General features: G+C 41.6%; 2 protein-coding genes across 2 annotated transcripts; both read left to right on the top strand.

The window, feature by feature from the left end:
- Positions 1-4,774: 4,774 nt before the first annotated feature.
- On the top strand, positions 4,775-10,227 carry RSL1D1 (ribosomal L1 domain containing 1). The gene is made up of 9 exons (XM_051782964.1): positions 4,775-4,843; positions 5,205-5,344; positions 5,759-5,897; positions 6,204-6,352; positions 6,488-6,589; positions 7,186-7,279; positions 7,367-7,495; positions 8,235-8,441; positions 8,677-10,227. The coding sequence occupies exons 1-9, from the start codon at positions 4,808-4,810 to the stop codon at positions 9,019-9,021; spliced, it is 1,341 nt and encodes a 446-aa protein (XP_051638924.1). The 5' UTR covers positions 4,775-4,807; the 3' UTR covers positions 9,022-10,227.
- Positions 10,228-10,517: 290 nt separating this feature from the next.
- Positions 10,518-15,382, top strand: LOC127469101 (transmembrane protein 238-like). Its single transcript, XM_051783022.1, has 2 exons — positions 10,518-11,615; positions 13,857-15,382. Exons 1-2 carry the CDS (start codon positions 11,230-11,232, stop codon positions 13,864-13,866), a joined length of 396 nt encoding a protein of 131 aa, XP_051638982.1. The 5' UTR covers positions 10,518-11,229; the 3' UTR covers positions 13,867-15,382.
- Positions 15,383-17,196: the final 1,814 nt, after the last annotated feature.

Genomic DNA, 17,196 nt, shown 5'->3' with positions numbered 1-17,196 from the left:
TCTCTGGGCTTTTATTTTTTTTGGTAAAGCAGGGTTTAAAAGCAACTTTTTTTTTTTTTCCTACCAAGTGAACAAAACCCACAGTTCCTTGGATCTTAAACTAATGAAGAAATTAAAAGCCAAGGAAAATTACTATCTTGTTCATATTCTGGACTGACTTAAGATTTCCAGATATCTGACTGCTTTCTTGAAGCAAGCTCATGGATTTGAAATTTGCAAAGACCATTATTAGATAAGAGTTAGATTCCTAAATTGTTAGATCTTTTAAACCTTTTTTTTTTTAAGGCATTGAAATGCATCTGAAGGCTACATGATGCTCCAGCAGAATTTTTCCACTTTTGAACAAACTTAATGGGGGATTCTAAAACCTCATTATTATGAGGCTGGACTGAGTATTTATTATTAAACTGAATAGTCATCTGGTGGGTTGGAATATCAGTAGATAGAGAGTCTGAGTATTTCCATTACTCATCCCATCTAGTGCATTTGATTACATTTCCATAAATCCAGTTAATGTCACCTTGTCTGTTAACAGAATCCACATTATGCAATAAAGATATTGCTATCCTGTAGGAAGTTTTTATTTGGGTGTAAAATATTTGCATTCTATAGCAAATACACTGATATGAAAATATAAGGCATAAATCTGCACAAATTGGCTGCATTTTGGGTAGAAGAGCTGAAAGTACATTGTGTTTGAATAGTCCTCAGATCACATCTCAACTTTTTCATTTCATCTCCATTCTACATTTTATAGTCCCATTTTTACTACTATTAAGTAAAGCTAAATCTAGATGAAAGAAGAAAAAAAAGATAATGTGGCTTTGTTGGAAATAAATACTATTTGCTGATTCACTGATGTAATAAACTTTTTTAAATGACCATTTTGAATACTTCCTTGTTTGAAAATGTGGTATACTGCTTTGAAGATAAAACTAAAGGAGCTGTGGAACCACAACAGTTGAAAGGAAGGTGGGGGGGAAGGAGATAGAAGTTGGATTGAAGCTACAGGAGCACCAGGAGCACTGCCAGGGTACCTGTGCTTGCATCTAACACTGGCAGAGTATTCCTGGGTTCTGGCGTGGCTGTAACTCATACCAGCAAAACTGTGAGCGTGTTTCTGCAGAAAGGAGGGATTTGGGGCTTTATTTTCCCCAGTAAAACAGCATTTGCAGTGTGGTAGTGATGAGGATCACACCTGTTTCTCTCTGCTGGTTGGCCAAAGTTTGTAGTGTAGATATGGCTTAAGTGTTTAGCCACGATGTAACTTATAAAAACACAAATTATAATTCTCTAAATTAAGACTTTGTATGTCCTTGAACTGAAAACCTTGGTATATGTAACCAAAATTAAATGTAAAGCAAAAAAATCTGAATGTGCACCAGTACTAATTGTTTGGCAACAGGAAAATAATGACTTGTTTCTGCAAGTGACCACTAACTGGAGGAATGGGTGACATTGCCAGCAGCTGTCTTCTTGAAACCATTCCAGCCTCCTTGGGCATCTCTTGCAGACAATCAGGAACTGATCCACAAACATGGTGACACTGGATTCCTGAGACACTTCCTCTGGTAGTAAATTGTGTTCCTGAAGAGCAAGCTCTTGACTATGGTGTAATAGTGTTGTAAGAAAAACGACTGCTTTAAGGTTTATCCATGGGGATATTTGCTGCTCATGACTTTAATGCCCCTCTGCAGATCTTTTTTAGTGGCATAAAAAGCCCAGGGAAAAATGCTCAGTGAACAACCTCTGTTTTAGACTACTTATGGCACCACTCCATATATTAAAAATCATGTTAATTATGAGAAATGTGTTTTTATAAGTGTTTATTAATGAATATTACCTAAGGAAAAAAAATATTGTTTCAATGTCCCAAGTATTTGATTCTGTATTACTCTGGCTTTTTGGTTCTTAACTCAGACTGTTTAAATTATGATGATAAAGCAGATGAAATGTACTCCAGACAAGACTGTTTTCTTCCTGAACTGGTACTTAAAGGCTCTCACTTATTCTGCTGTTTTTGTATACCCTATAGAGGATTTGGTACAGAAAAATATACCAACAAAACTGGAGTTACTACTGAAGATTTTATATTGTGAACTTGTTTCTTTCCTTGTGTTTATTTTAAAGCACTATAAACCTGACAAGATACTACTTTTCCTCTGAAGAAATACTAGAAAGGATTCTAGTCTTAATATAAAGTGGAAATTTATGCTAACAAACCCAAAACCTGTTGTCTGTGTATATATACCTTTTGATAATACATATCCTTTCATTGGCTTTCCTTCCTAAGAAGTATCAACTTCCAACATAAACTGGATTTTTCTACATCTCGCCTCAGTTACATACCCCTGAAAAATCCACGTACTTCTGAACAAAAGTAATAATAAGAGAGTTAATAGATGAAGAATTGGATGGCAAAAAGGTATTTGAGGCAATGTCCCTGTCACTTGTTAAGCCTCTGGAAGTGGTGATAGGCAAAGCATTATAAGAGGAAAGCTTTGCAGTGAGAAAGTATAAAATCAGGCATGTAGAGAAACATATAAGTAATGAGGTAGACTGGCTTGCAATTATTTTAAATCTTAGCATTTAAGTAAGTGGCACAAATGGCTTTAAGAAATATACATACTTCCATAGTCCAAAAAGTTAAATTGAGAGCTACAGCAGGATAATGTACAGCAATAACACTGATCAGAGCATCAAACCTAATTTCCTTGTAAGAGTAACTGTAAATTGATGAACTTGCTAAATTAAAAGTGCACTCTCTTATAGTTTATATTCACTGCATGCTGGATTAAGCTGAAATATTTCTTATCCAGAGATTAACTTAATTTTTCCAAGACAGGTCTGTTAGCTATGTCAAGTACCTTTCCAGAGAAAATGATTATACTAAGGCAGTTAAATCACATCTAGTAAAATTCAGTCATGTCAGACCTAAAATTGTTCAGAAAAATGAACTTGGATGAGACTGACGTGAAAAATTTGAATTTGAGTTGCTAATAATAGTCCCTTTAGTTTTATCCTATTAATGCTATACTGACCCAGTACAGTTGGGCTGCAAACATGCTGTTCAATCGTATCTTGCAAGACTAGCCTGGCTTATTTTCAGAGATGTTCCAGTCATCTGACTTTTTCTATTTTGTTTTAACATGTCACACTAGTATGTTGATGTTTTATTAAAATAGGGCTGCTCTAAAATATGCAAAGAGGAAGTATGGCTAATACAGTTATCAGAATATACAACACCACATGCCTAAATTCTACCAGTACTGAAAAGATTTTAATGAGTCTGCCCTCTTTGGCTACCCTGCCTGTTCCTCACCTTCAGTAATTTCTCTAATCAATACTTCAAACAACATGGCAACAAAGGATAGCTTTTCTTTTTCTTAGCCAGTTTCGTTTATTTTGTTCAAATATCACGATAGGATTTTTTTTCCCCACTCTTTAAAATCAGTTTATGTCCATATAGTTCTTTCATAAGTCTGGATATGTCTTGAAGCCATCAACTATTCCACTGTTGCTCTAAAAAACACTAACAGTAGAATGAAAATATAAACCACTACGTGAAACAGTTTGTCATGAGACTAGGGTATTTTAGTTTCTTTCTCTTTGTACTTTCTCTTTGCACACCGATGGAGCAACAAATTTTGTTGGAAGACATTTGATGAGAAAGAATAAAACCATAAATAGAAAGGCAAAGGGCAAGGAAAGATCTAGAGATGAGTGAATGACTCAGACTCCTAATTACATGCATATTTAAACCCTGGTGATGCATAGCTGTGTTACTCAGGTACCAGCTTACCTGTGTGATGAATGCAGACAAGGCAAAGCTGCCAAGGCACACACAGCACTGTGGGAATGAGGGCAAAATAATTCCAGGCCAGATTTTATCTCAGAACAATGTATTTATCCAGCATGGAACTGAATGGGATAAGTATCCTAAAATTAAGCTACTTCCATGTAGTCAGTCAGTGCATTCCCAAACTGAACAGCAGACGCAGCAGTTGTGCCTTTATTAGTCACACATGAGGAAGAAATGGTTTAGCATGTGATAATCAGTGGCTGCCTCAATGGCAGTGACCTGGAAATAGCAGAGTTCAAGACACAGAGTGTGAGGAAGATGAGGAGCAGAAGGCAGGCCCTGGACTCCATGAGACATATATGAGTTTATTCAGAGAACCAGCAGGTAAGGTCCCATGGGAGGCAGCTCTGAAAGTTGCTCAGGGGAGCTGGCAGCAGTTCTTTAAGGACATCCTTCTCCAATCATAAAAACAGTTCCTCCTGATACTCAGGAAAACAGGGAACTTACAACAGCACTCCAGTGCAAAAGGACAGTAATACAGGAGATAAAATCAGGGATAGGCTTCAAAGAAGGAATCTGAAGACATGGGTAACAATTCTTTGGACAACAAAAATCTGAATGGCTTGTCCTCTACCCGAAGGCCAGTAACAAATGGAGCACTGGGACACTCGGGCATTGGCACAGCCTCCATCCCTGGAGCTGGGAAGCCCGGGCTGGACACAGCCCTGAGCATCCCCGCCTGACCTCCGGCTGGCGCTGCTGCCGGGGCGGGACGGACTGACGGCCTCCGGAGCTCTGCTCCAAACTCGATTAGCCCCTGACCTTTCTGGGATAAAGCTGCCTCCGAGGACGTGAACGTTGCTCCCGCAGAATACACCCGGCCCCGGCCCGCAGGAGCCGCGGGACCCGCCCCCCCCGCACCGCCCCTCCCCGGACGGGCCCCGCCGGGACCCGGAAAGAGGAGCCCGCGCAGGCGCGGCGGCCGCACGTGGCACCGGCGGGACCATGGCGGGACGGAGAGAGCGGCTGGAGAGCGCCCAGGTACCGGGGGAGCCGGGGGGAGCACCTGGAGAGCGCCCAGGTACCGGGGGAGCCGGGGGGAGCACCTGGAGAGCGCCCAGGTACCGGGGGAGCCGGGGGGGAGCACCTGGAGAGCGCCCAGGTACCGGGGGAGCCGGGGGGAGCACCTGGAGAGCGCCCAGGTACCGGGGGAGCCGGGGGGGAGCACCTGGAGAGCGCCCAGGTACCGGGGGAGCCGGGGGGGAGCACCTAGAGAGCGCCCAGGTACCGGGGGAGCCGGGGGGAGCACCTAGAGAGCGCCGAGGTACCGGGGGAGCCGGGGGGAGCACCTGGAGCGGGGCCGGGCCGGGCTGGGGTTTAACCACGGCTGGCGCCGTTGCAGGTGAAGAAGGCGGTGGAGGCTCTCCTGGCTTTCGCCAGGAGCAAGGCCAAGGGAGACGCGCTGCTCCTCAACGAGAACGAGAGCGTTCACCTCCTAGTGACAGTCTGGAAGGTCCCGCGGGAGGCAAAACTCATCAGAATGTAAGAAACTCACCGGCGGCTGTGTGGGTACAGGGGTTGCTCGTGTCCTTTGGCTTGGGAAAGAGCACTTTGCTAATGCTGAGCGTGAGGGATTTGGCTGCCACGGCCCCCTCCTGGCGGCTCTCGTGCCTTCAGTGAAAACAGCTTTAGTCCCACTTTTGGTGTAACTGGAAGCTGGGCTGCGCCATCCCTAGGCACAGAGAATACTGATTCTTTGGGTTGCCAGTTACAAGGTACGTGCCTTTCAATCCTGAAACCTGAGAAAATAAATCCACTGAGATTCCACTAAGGATGTTTAGTAGTTAACAGAATCTAAATACAAGAGTTTCCCTGTATTGTTAAAGAGTAATGATCTCTCAGGGTAGACCTAGTTCTGGAAAAAACTTCCTTGTCTGTCTCATATCCTCATTGTAGACCATTGCCCCATGGCATTCGACCAGAAACAGCTGAGGTTTGCCTTTTCACAAAGGATGAGCCAAATTTGTCAGCAGAACAGACTGAAAATCTATACAGGAAACTTTTAATCCAGAATGGAATCAGAAGTATTAGCCAGGTAAGAGAGGTGTTTGATGGTATAGTAAATGCTTGAATAATTGAGTCCTTTGCAGCTGGATTGGATTGTTTATGCTACTAGCAATAATGTTATTGTTGTGTTTAACCTCGATTTAGATGTTACCATGTACTCAAGTTCAGTTGCTATGCAAGACATCCATGTTGTTTGATTCTTAAAACAATAGGAAAAGGATACAGTACATTTTGATTGTCTTCAGCATTCTAAAATAATGATTCTGTGCAGTTCTAAGAAGCGTTCTAGGCTGCATTTTTAGCAGTGGGGACTAAACTGTTACTTGCACTGCAGATCATCTCCTACAAGACTCTCAAAAAGGAGTATAAAATGTTTGAAGCGAAGCGTCGCCTCCTGAACAGATTTGATCTCTTTTTATCTGACGACCGAATTAGGAGACTCTTGCCCTCACACCTAGGAAAACACTTCTATGAAAAGAAAAAGTAGGTCTTTAAATTGTATACATCCATTTTTCCTTATCTTTTTTTGGATCAGATTCTTAGTAAAGCAGGGAGTTGGCTTTGTTTTGGGTTTTCTAATTATTTCCTTTTTTTTAACCCTTTCCCATTCTTTTTTAGGGCACCTTTATCTGTAAACCTGAAAGCCAAAAATCTTGCTAATGAACTGCAAAAGCATATCCAAGGGACTACACTCCCAATTAACAACAAAGGGTGCTGTTAGTAAGTACAAATACATGACAAATGCTTTCTATCATCCTTCACTTGAAGGATGGTTGTACCTTGAGTGTAGGAATTTTAAATGAGTTCTTTTTATTCTATTAATATGTGAATAAAAGATGTTAAGGGTCACCATTCCAAATATGGGCCATTTTGAACCTTAACCTATATAAAGAAACCAGTAGTTCTACTTAAGACGTTTTACTGTAAAGTTTTACTTTTTGTCTCTTTTTTCCTTATACCAGCGGAATTTCTAGGCACCTCTCACTGTAAAACAGCATGTACAATCTTAGAGAACTCTATTTCTGTTAAATTAGATAAAAACTATTTCCAAAATATGCTAGTACTGTTTTTTTTCATGTATTGTATATCTAAAAGGATTTAAATTTTAAATATGCTTCATAATATAAGGCAGAAGTTCCATATCCAAATATGGAAAGGTAAATACAGGTGAATCTCTTCTGACTGCTATTACAAAAGACTTCTGTTATAGCCATCCATCCTTTATGAAAGTAAAGAAAATTATAGATGCCTAAATACAAGTAACTTGAAGTATGTTTATTTGCCCACACATAAATATTACTCTTCTCTTGTTTCAGTACAGCACGTATAGGTCACACTGGGATGAAAGTGGATGAGATTGTGGAAAATGTCATTGCAACAGCAAAAGTGATTGCTAAGAAGTTACCAAAGGTACTGCTGATTGACTGCATTAAAGCCCAGTGGGTTCATACTTCAGCCTTATTATTTTTACATAATGTACTGGTTTTATTGTTGTAGAGCTGGAAAAATGTGAAGATTCTTCACCTCAAAACACTTAAATCAGTTGCGCTTCCAATATTTACTGCGAATATTTCCAACCTGGATGAGCTTGACACAGAGCCACCTCTCAAAAAGAAGGAAGAAAAGGTAAAACAAAATTTCTTCTAACTTTGCATAAGGTCAGGTTGGTGCAGTTAGTTCTTTGTTTTCCTTTTATGCATTACAGTGTTGGGTTTAAACATTCAGCAGTTGATCCCAGGTATATATGGCTAAAAATGGGTTAGGCCATCACTGCCTCAGTGCTTCAAATACTCAGTAATAATAATGAAATTATGCAAACTCCCTGATGGGTTGTAAAGCAAACTGGAAGTAAATGTTTCTAGTGCTAAACTAAAGGGAGATGAGATTCATTCTTAGAACTTTGTTAGTATTGTTTATTCATATTTGCCTTCTAAATATACACTCATTAACATATAGGTGGATTTCAGATTATGCATCTATTTTTTGCTGGCTAATCAGTGACATCTGAATAATTCAGAAGCTCATATATTTGTATAGATAGGGGGGCTTATAGTTGTAAAAAATAGTAATTGGCTATTCCTTCGTGCTGAATTATGCTTATGTTAGTTTGTCTGAAGTAAATGTGGAACATCAGTATTCAACTTAAAGACTGTAATCTTGACACTATTGTAGTTGTGAGTTATTTATAATAATCTGCATGCAATGCATTTTTTCATATTTTACATGTGGTTGATTGGTCTGGGTCTATTGAATAAGGGTCTTTAATTGAATGTTGCTACACCGTCTAATTTTTAACCACATTAAAACTGTTATACATTTAGAAATGTTATGGGGATTTGTCTGAGATGTACTTCTGATTAACTAGAAGGGAAAAACCAAGAAACCGAAGAAGACAGCTAAAAAACTGAAGTCAAGTCAAGTCACTGTGACAACTGAAAGTAAAGCTGCTGCTGCTGCTCAGGAGCCTGCAGTAAAAGAAAAAGCAGAAATAGTCCAAGAACCAGATGATCATGATGATGACGAAATTCCACAACTGGTCCCTATACAAACAAAGAGTTTAGCTGAGATGGAGGTAATTGCTTCATAGTATTGGAAAACTCATATTTCAGTTAAAACTAAAGATTTTGAACGTATTAAATTGCTCATTGCTCCTTAGGTAACAGTGTGTGTTAACACACTTCAAATGGACTAGGGCACAGTTCAATTGATAGAAAGCATTTGTCATTTATCATGGTTTTCCTTTCCTGAAAAACGGGAAATGTGTTTCTTAGGTGGAAGGGTAATTTTTTTGTCTGTCTTAAATACAGAAAATGGAACCAGGTCCAGAAGAAGGTGGCAACTTGGGCAAGAAAACCAAAACACCCCTCGGAAAGAGAAAGAAACAACCTCTAGTACTGGAGACTCCAAAATCAAAACCTGATGTTGCAGGAGAGCATGCAGACTTGCAGACACCACCAAAACAGAAAAAAGCCAAGCAGGTCAGCAAGCCAAAGGAAGCAATAAAAGAAAAAGACATGAAAAAGACTCCAAAAAAACCTGAAGTGAAGACTTTTGCAACACCCAAAGCTGGCAAATCGATACAGTCAGTCAAGAAGTCTTCAAAACCATCGAAGCAAACACCCAAGAAAGGGCGGGTGCCACAGTCAGCATGAGAGTTGTCTGTTGTAATGCAGTTTATGTAGTCATTCAGTGGTGTATTTTCAGTAAACAAATATATTCATGAAATACCTTCTTAAGAAATCCAATCCCAAGGGCTTTTTTTTCTGCCAAGATCTGTAACGAATCATTTGTTTCCTTCTAATTTACAAGCTGGTACAAATAAACTCACTGTCTTACCAGCCCTATCACTTTTTATCTTTTCCTGGCCCAGACCAAAAGCACTCAAATTCTGCAAGAGTCAAAAGGCAGGGAGGGGGCTATTCCAGGGAAAAAAAGCTCAGGAATATTCTGTGACATTTCCTGAAGCATAGCTTAGTACAGACAGGGTCTGAAGCACAAAGCATGCATGCCAGAAGCAGCAATCTACATGTGCTTTTAAAGGTGAAATAGCTACTACCATTTTTTTTCTACAATTTTTTCAATATAATGAAGACAGGTTGACATCTATTGATCTTACTACACATATTGTAAGTTAGCAGCCTGATACCAAGCCAAACAATGTAAGTTTTAGCTGTTTTTACCTCGAGTATTTGCATATTAATGTGTCTAGTGCCTTTTTTTTTTCTTTAATCATTTATACTTTATGACATCAAGCAAAATCTTACCTTCACTTGTGGGCTTTTTTTCTGGTACCAGAACAGTTGAAGGTGTTCCTGCATGATGGTCGCAGTACTGTTGTTTCTTCCATGTGAAAAAAGCCAAAGGCTGTATGAATTCCAGGTGTGCCAGACAAGTGAACTAGTCCTGTAATGGCATGAAAAATACCTCAGGACTGAAAGGTGATATATTTGAAATTGTACAGAACAACCAAATTGTTCTCTGTATGATGATCACTTTATGTCCTTCTCAGAGTGAGAATACAAGGCAGATTTGTGTTGAAATGTCTTGGTTGTAAAAACCTCAAATACAAATAGGAAAAAATTGTAAGAGACAAGATCAATCAACAGGATGTAACCAGCCTAATTTGCCATTAAAAAAACCCATCCTCTCTCCTTCTTAGGGCTTCCCATATTAATATGTTTGCTAGGAAGTAAATGGGTGCTAAACAAAAAGCGGTAAAAGAAACTAGAGAATATGAAAAAATTCTGCTTGATTAGTGGTGTCTTTTTGTAACTGGTGTCTTTTGTAACTTTTCAACTGTGAACCAACTGCTATGAAAGGAATTGAGTCTGTAGTCACAGTAAATGTCGTTGGAGGAATACCCTTCCTCAGCAGCATCATTCTTGGCACGCTGTACTTCCACAAAAACATGGAAGCTCCATGCACTCTTAGCCTGTCCGACCTCCCGTCAGCTTGATATTCCAGTTACTGGAACTGTGTGTCTTACCCATCGTTAAATAAACTTAGATATATAAGGGCCTTGTGAGAGCAACTACAAGAGATCCTACAGCCAGATAAAGTTCTGGTGCTTGAGGACTTGGGAGCCTTAAAAGGTGTGTACCAGGTCATTAACTAACACAAGGGTGAACCCAAATACATGTCTTGCCTTTTACATAACTTCTCACTTGCTGAATTTTACATCTTGCATCCACAACTTGCTTCCTGTTTGTCGCCCTGAAGTTGTATCTCAGCTGGATCTTTATAAGCCTCAAGCGCGGAGTTAAAGGAGTCCACGTGCATTTGCAGATGCACGTTAAACTCTTGCAAATCTCTGCTGTCTGCTACCAGCTGCCTTCTCTTGCGAGTGTGGAGGCCTACAAAGTGCGTCCATCTGGGGAGCAGCTTTTTTGAAGTGCCTCCTTTCCCGAGTGTCCGAGCGAGGGGCCGCTGCCCCGGCTGGAACAGCTGAACGGGTCCAGCCCCGCCCGTCTCACCTGCACACGGAAGCGGCAGCGACCGCCACTTCCAAGGGACGCCCCGGCCCCCGAATGTCGTCGGTCGCTACAGATCAACCGTAAACACCTTCAGCACCCACCGCGAGGGCGGCGGGGCCGCCTGAGGGCAGCGCGTTCCCGCCTCATCGGGGCGGGAGCTGGAGGTGCCCTCAGGTGTGGTGGGCGTGGCCTGGGCGCCCCCTCAGGTGCAGGCGGGGGCGGGGCCTGGCGGTGCCCTCAGGTGCGGGGGAAGGTGTCCCGGCCGTGCCCTCAGGTGCGGGGGGCTCGGCCCGGACGTGCCCTCAGGTGGGCGCCGCCCTCCCGCCACTCCCGCCCGCCTTCCCTCACGTGCGGGCGGCCCGAGGCGGTGGCGGCGGTGCCGCTCCGATGGCGGCCCCGGGCGGGCTCGGCCGTTGCGTGGCCGCCTTCTGGCTGGCGCTGGCGTTCGACGCGCTGGGGCTGGCGGTGCTGCTGGCGGGCGTGTTCGCCGACGTGTTCTTCTCCGACCTGCTCATCTACGCGGGCGGCATCGGCATCTTCCTCAGCCTCATCTGGTGGGTGTTCTGGTACGCGGGCAACCTGGAGGTGCCGCCCGAGGAGCTGCGGGACGACGTGGGGCTGGCGGCGCCCAAGGGCCACGGGGACACGCTGCTGCGGCGGCTGGTGCACGGGCTCAGCCTCCGCCTCACGGCCGCGCTCGGGCCCGGCCGCCCCGCCGACATGGAGCTGCAGCGCCCCGCGGGGCCCCGCGGCCGCCCCGCCGAGCCCGGCAGGTGAGACCAGCGAAGGGCAATGTGGGGGCGAGCCGTAAAGTTTGTCTAGAACTGCAGAAAGCTCTCTTCTCACCTGAGGTCTAATTTAATACTTGCTGTGTTAAACCACCTGCTGGCAGCTGATGCTTCTCAAAATGAAAGTAGTGGGGAATCTTTCTGAACTCAGAAACTGAGAGAGAAGGATGGCTCGAATGTGATCAGGGAGGGAAGCCACTTCCTGTGGCCGTCTAAGAACGGGAAAGAGGAGCTGGAGTAAAGCCCAGTGAGCGTGATGGAGCTTTATGTCCGATACAGAACAGAAGCCCCCTGGTCCTGCACTGGTGCTGAACTGGTCCTGACAGTCACTAAATGCTGCCAGAAGTGGTGTGTAATGAAAACAGCCCTCAGCCACTACCCACATGAGCTCTTGTGAGGGGGAAGCTCCCTCTTTAGCACCATGAGGGAGCTTTCTAAGAGAACAAGAAGAAAGGTGAAATGCTGACTTATGTTTAACTTGGGGGCAGAGTTCTAGCTAATAAATTGATGCTCGTAAATGCAGTCATTAGTTAAACTACTTGTCTTGAACCTCAGTCATCTGGAAAAGATGCAGTAATATCCGATGTGCAAAGAAAGTGCCTAGGTCCCATTTCAAAGCCCAGCTGAAGATCATCAAGCCTTTCAAAATCTCCCTAGTTTGTTCATTTACATGGCATGTTCATTTAGGAAGAGAAGCATGCCTTGAAAAAGCATGTGAGAAAAAAAGTCTAACTTTCACTTCACTATGTAAAATCCTTCATTGAAGGAACTGTAAAAACAGTTTTGCACTGTGTTCAAGGATTCTGAACAACTTGGCTGTTCTGATTGACTATGTACAAGATTAGCTTTTTCTGCAGCTCCTTGAAACTAAATTCTGAAGCTACTGTTGGTACAGAAGAGTTCATGTGGAAATGGCCTTCTTTCATGAAAGCCACAACATTTTTCTTGAGAGGAAGTTTTAACAGTAAGGAGATTGAGCATGGATAAGTATTGCTTAATAGAAAACTTGTAGGAGGCAGAAAAGAACAGCAGCAATCCAACTTTCAAAGATTTGTTACTGCTCACTAGTTTATTATTAACTACATCTGCAATTAGAAAACGGGCTGTTGAAAACCAGTCATTCTCTTTTCAGGCTTTCTTTTTTCTGAAATGGGTCTAGGATTGACAGATAGAGATCCACATTTGCCAGCAAGAAATTACATTTATAAATGACCTTTTTCATGTAAAGATCATGGGAATTGCAGGTCTTGAGATCAGTAGATAATCTGCTACCTCTGTAGATGGCCCTACTCTCAATATGCATACATAGATGTGCATTTTGTTGTAATGAACTTATAGTAGCGAGGCTTGTCCATCATTTTTAAATATTTCAAGTCTTATTCCTGGTTCTAATGAGGTTTGTTATTTCCTATATAGTGCTTTAGTACAAGTTATCCCAAGTAAACAGCAGCTTCTAATGTTACAGGAAATGAACTTCTGTACAATTGCATTAGTAATGGTCATTCAGAAGGAACCAAAACAGAGGGAGTGTATAAGAGTTATGTTACACATTGTAACATAAAACTCTATGATTTTACTTTCAAGGTAGAATAAAGGGTAACAAATGGTGGCATCTCCAAAGAGAACTGAGAGTTCCTTTTTGAAGTTAGTTTATCTGAAGTACTTTATATCTTCTCACAAACAACTGTCTGAATAGATCGTTCCTTACTGATAAATATCTCCCCATCTGGAGATATTTATGAACTTAACCAAACGGGTTAAACGTGTTTGGGCAGATATTGTCAGGAGAGAGGAAGGAAGAAACACCACCACCACCACACACACGTGCAAAAAAAATCCCAAACAAATAAACAAAAACCCCTCACCGTACTGGCCATTAGAGAAGCTTCCATTAATAGCTCTTGGAAGTTATTAATGGAATATTGCCTGCTGTTCCAATGTACCATCTTAAAAATTATATAGTAAAAATGAATGAGAAGGGTGTGAGAATTCTCAAGATATTAAAGGAATAACAAGTAGATTAGGATCCTTGAGCCTGAAAAGAGGTTCAGACACTACTGGAGATGAGCTGTTCACTTGCTGGATCTTTCATTTGGGTCCCAATTGGCTGTTAAACATGAGGAAAAGTACTTCTAAGATTGATGTCACATAACACTTTAGAGTTTTATATGACCATCTGTGTTAAGACTATTTTTGAGTAAACTTTTCTTACTGTATTATCTTCAGGATCTGTTGAAGACATGCCTTTTGAAGTTACTGCCTCAAAAAGCGGGGGAAGTGCTGCAGATTGTGGAAAGAGAATTCCCTACTCAAAGCAATAGGATTCTCTCACTGTGGAATAATCTCTGCGAGCCCTGTGGACTCTGCATAAAATGGACACATGGAGTCATATCTCTGCCAAATACACCTATTTCAGTGTTGGACTGGAAATGCTTTGAAATGGTGGGAAAAAAAACCAACACAAAATCTCTTTAAGAAGTGAGAACTAAAAGAGAACTGAACCAAATTCCCAGAAAAATCTCTGCAGCTTGTCATATAGTTGTGTTTTTTAACTATTATTATTTTTAAAACCCTGAAAGGTTTGGATAAAAAGCTCTTGCACAATGAAAAGCTCTTGCACTGTTTTACCAAAGTCTGGAAGTTAAACTTACTGTGAATTTTTATAATGCCAGTGCAATACTTTTGTTTGTAAGGGTGCTTTAAAAATAGCTATATTAAACTATTGATGCAAAGCTGCAAATGCAGTAGAAGTTGTTTATAGTGTAAATACACAATTTACAGTGTCTCTTGTTAAGTTTCATTGTTATTTTGAAACAACCTGGAATCTGAGATTTTAGAATTAGACAAGTAAAATCAGCGATGTTGGCACACCAGTACAGTCTCTGTAGTTGTAGGTGATGTCATTTGATGACTCTTGCAAAAGGCATTTTTAGTCCAGTGATGTTGGGAGTTATTCTCCTAATGCTGAAGCATTTGAAGGAAGGGAAAAGACTAAAAGAAACTCTCTTGATTAACAAATACTCTGAGGTTTTATAAAATATTAACAAACAGTACCTGGAAAAAAGACTTATGTTAATGATACCTAAAATTCTTGTATGGAGAAATTCCTCATGAGTTCCTCTCTTTTTGAACTAAGAGTCTGAGCCCACCACCAGCAAATACTGGTAGGTCTTAAAATTTCAGTGTGCAATTGGTTTTATGCCACACCTTACTGAATACTAGAGGTGGAATTAAGGAAAATATTTACTAAGAACACTGTGCCTGTATTTCCTGGTGAACTCTTGAAATGTCTTTCAATGTTTTTTCTTGTAAATTACAGAAGTAACTTCTTTTCTATGCATATTCTCTTCTTAAAAGTTTTCCAGATGTTCTCAGTCTTTTAACAAGTTAAGAAGAACACTAAATTTGAAGGTCTATTATGTGATTTCTTCTTTATTAACTTCAGTTTCTAGGAGGTGTATGCAATTGTTTCCTCCTTTTAATGGAACTGCAATGTGACACCATTGTGGTGCCACAATGGTCTGACTTAAAAAAACAAACAAAGAAACCAAAAAAGCTCCTCCCTTAAAACCTGTAGATCAGTTTTTGCTTGCAAGACTTTTCTTTCATTTCGTTGTTCTGAACAGAGATAACTGCTTTTTCTGATTCCCTACAATTTCACTTGTAAAGTGAATTATGAGATACAGTTTTTAACAAGTGGAATGATTAGTAGCAGCTATAAATAAAGCCAAACCTTCTGTGTGTAGCCATTCACATACTTAGTCTGGTGGAAACCAAAATTTTTCTGTTTGGGTGTTGCAATCATAATTACCAGAGTGAATTGAGCAGGGCTTCGCATTCATTGTAGGGTACAATGTAATTAATCCTCAATCGAGTACCTATACTTAATGATTGCTGCATAAGATGGTAGCTAGAATGCTGTTGCAAATTCACTCAAAAATTGTGTAGAGTCCAAACTTTTAGTAGTATGAACAGTAGGTATGTTTTAAAAATGAAATACAGGAGCTGACCCATCAGTTAAGGAGGCTGTTAAGCGTAAAGAACCACCAGAATGTTACCGGGATTGTGTGTCTAAACAATGGGACAGAAAGTACTTGCTGTGGAGCAACAGTACCTATTGTAAGTATTGTAACTATTTTGTTTTTGAAACTGTAAACCAGTCACTGTTTCGTGAGATCAATTTGCCTTCTAAACAAGGAAGGCTAATACTAAATAGAAACTGGCAATGGAATTATTAGCAGTTAAACATTAACAATTATTTAACACTATTTTAGTCTCATGATATCCTTATCAGCTGTAGCTGAAAGCAGCACAAAGTCCATTCAAAGAACTTTTACATTTTTGACTGGAAAGAAGTTCTTGTACATGTATAGAACTGCTTGCTGTTGTGTAAACACAGAGTTGTAGAGCTACAGCTAGAATTCATTTAGACTTTAAGGACAGTCCTCTGCATTCTGTTTAAAAACACGGCCAAAATGACAAAGAACCAAACTCCATTTCCTGGAGTGTGAACACAAGAGTCTTTTGTATCTGGTTAACCCTTAAAACCAGCTCAAAATGGCATCCTATACTCCACTAAAGGAATAACACCAACCTCCTAACTTCTATGTGGATGGATTAAATGCTTATTAAACTCTTTAAACGTGGACTGCACCCAAAGAAAGTTTTCATGTGGTAATATTGTCTACTTAAATGGGAACACCTTCATCAAGGAGAGATTATATTATTATGAACACCTACAAAAATCTGTTTGTGACTTTTGGGAGTGAGAGTTGCTAGAAGGGAGGTAATTATTACAGGAGCAGTTTGTGTAGAGAATAAGCCAAAGTGTTTAGCTGATTGAGAGGGCTAAGGTCAAATAATGTCATATGTTGCTGGAACTAGTTTGTGTGAATTGGTGAAGTAAATGTTACATATTCAACCAAAGTAAATTTTGAGGAGATTGGGTGTTACTGAAGAACTAAACAGGAGATGCATGTCCCTGTTCATTCTTATCCAGGTGGCTCTAACAGTAGTACTTGTGTGCGTGTATACAATGCTTTGAGAGGAAAACAGACCTAGCCTACAAGGAGAGGATGAAAGCATCAGAAATCTCACTTAAAGTCCCTGTGCCTCTGTTCTAGCAAATGCTTAAGTGCTTCCCAAGGTCAAATTCCGTTTTGTTTAGACCAGATTCTTGGCCTTCTTTAGTCTCAACTAAAGTTGTTCGAATCATTTAGTTTATCCCTCCGAACTGCAGTGCTAGGTTTGAGTTGGAAACCCTGCATGTCCTGGCATGTCCTTGGTGTCACCTCTGCTGTCATCGCTCGGGGGGAGCTGCCCGCGGGACCGGGGATTGCTTGCTTGTGCCAAAACTCGGCTTCGGATCGCTCCACCGTGGCGTTGTGGATAAACCTGGAACTCCGCTTCCCTGCGCCCTGTTACCCTCCAGTGCTGGGGTCTGCTCCCACAGTGCCGTCCGTGGAGCTTCCCGCTGCTCCTGCCCGGCTCCATCCCCGCGCACCGGGGCGAGAAGAGCCCGCTCCGGACCCGTTCAGCTGTTCCAGCCGGGGCAGCGGCCCCTCGC

This window comes from Manacus candei, unplaced genomic scaffold (genome assembly GCF_025592945.1).
Source record: "Manacus candei isolate 608988 ecotype Guabito, Panama unplaced genomic scaffold, ASM2559294v1 h1tg000002l, whole genome shotgun sequence".
NCBI classification, from domain to species: Eukaryota; Metazoa; Chordata; class Aves; order Passeriformes; family Pipridae; genus Manacus; species Manacus candei.
Note: the sequence above shows the minus strand (reverse complement) of the source record. Positions and strands in the feature narration are given on the sequence as shown.

Excerpts from the sequence above, each read along its gene's own strand:
- RSL1D1 (XM_051782964.1), top strand. The coding sequence starts at position 4,808 with ATGGCGGGACGGAGAGAGCGGCTGGAGAGCGCCCAG. Across the intron at positions 4,844-5,204 it reads AGCGGCTGGAGAGCGCCCAG|GTGAAGAAGGCGGTGGAGGC; the intron begins GTACCGGGGGAG and ends GCGCCGTTGCAG. Across the intron at positions 5,898-6,203 it reads GAATCAGAAGTATTAGCCAG|ATCATCTCCTACAAGACTCT; the intron begins GTAAGAGAGGTG and ends CTTGCACTGCAG.
- LOC127469101 (XM_051783022.1), top strand. The coding sequence starts at position 11,230 with ATGGCGGCCCCGGGCGGGCTCGGCCGTTGCGTGGCCGCCTTCTGGCTG.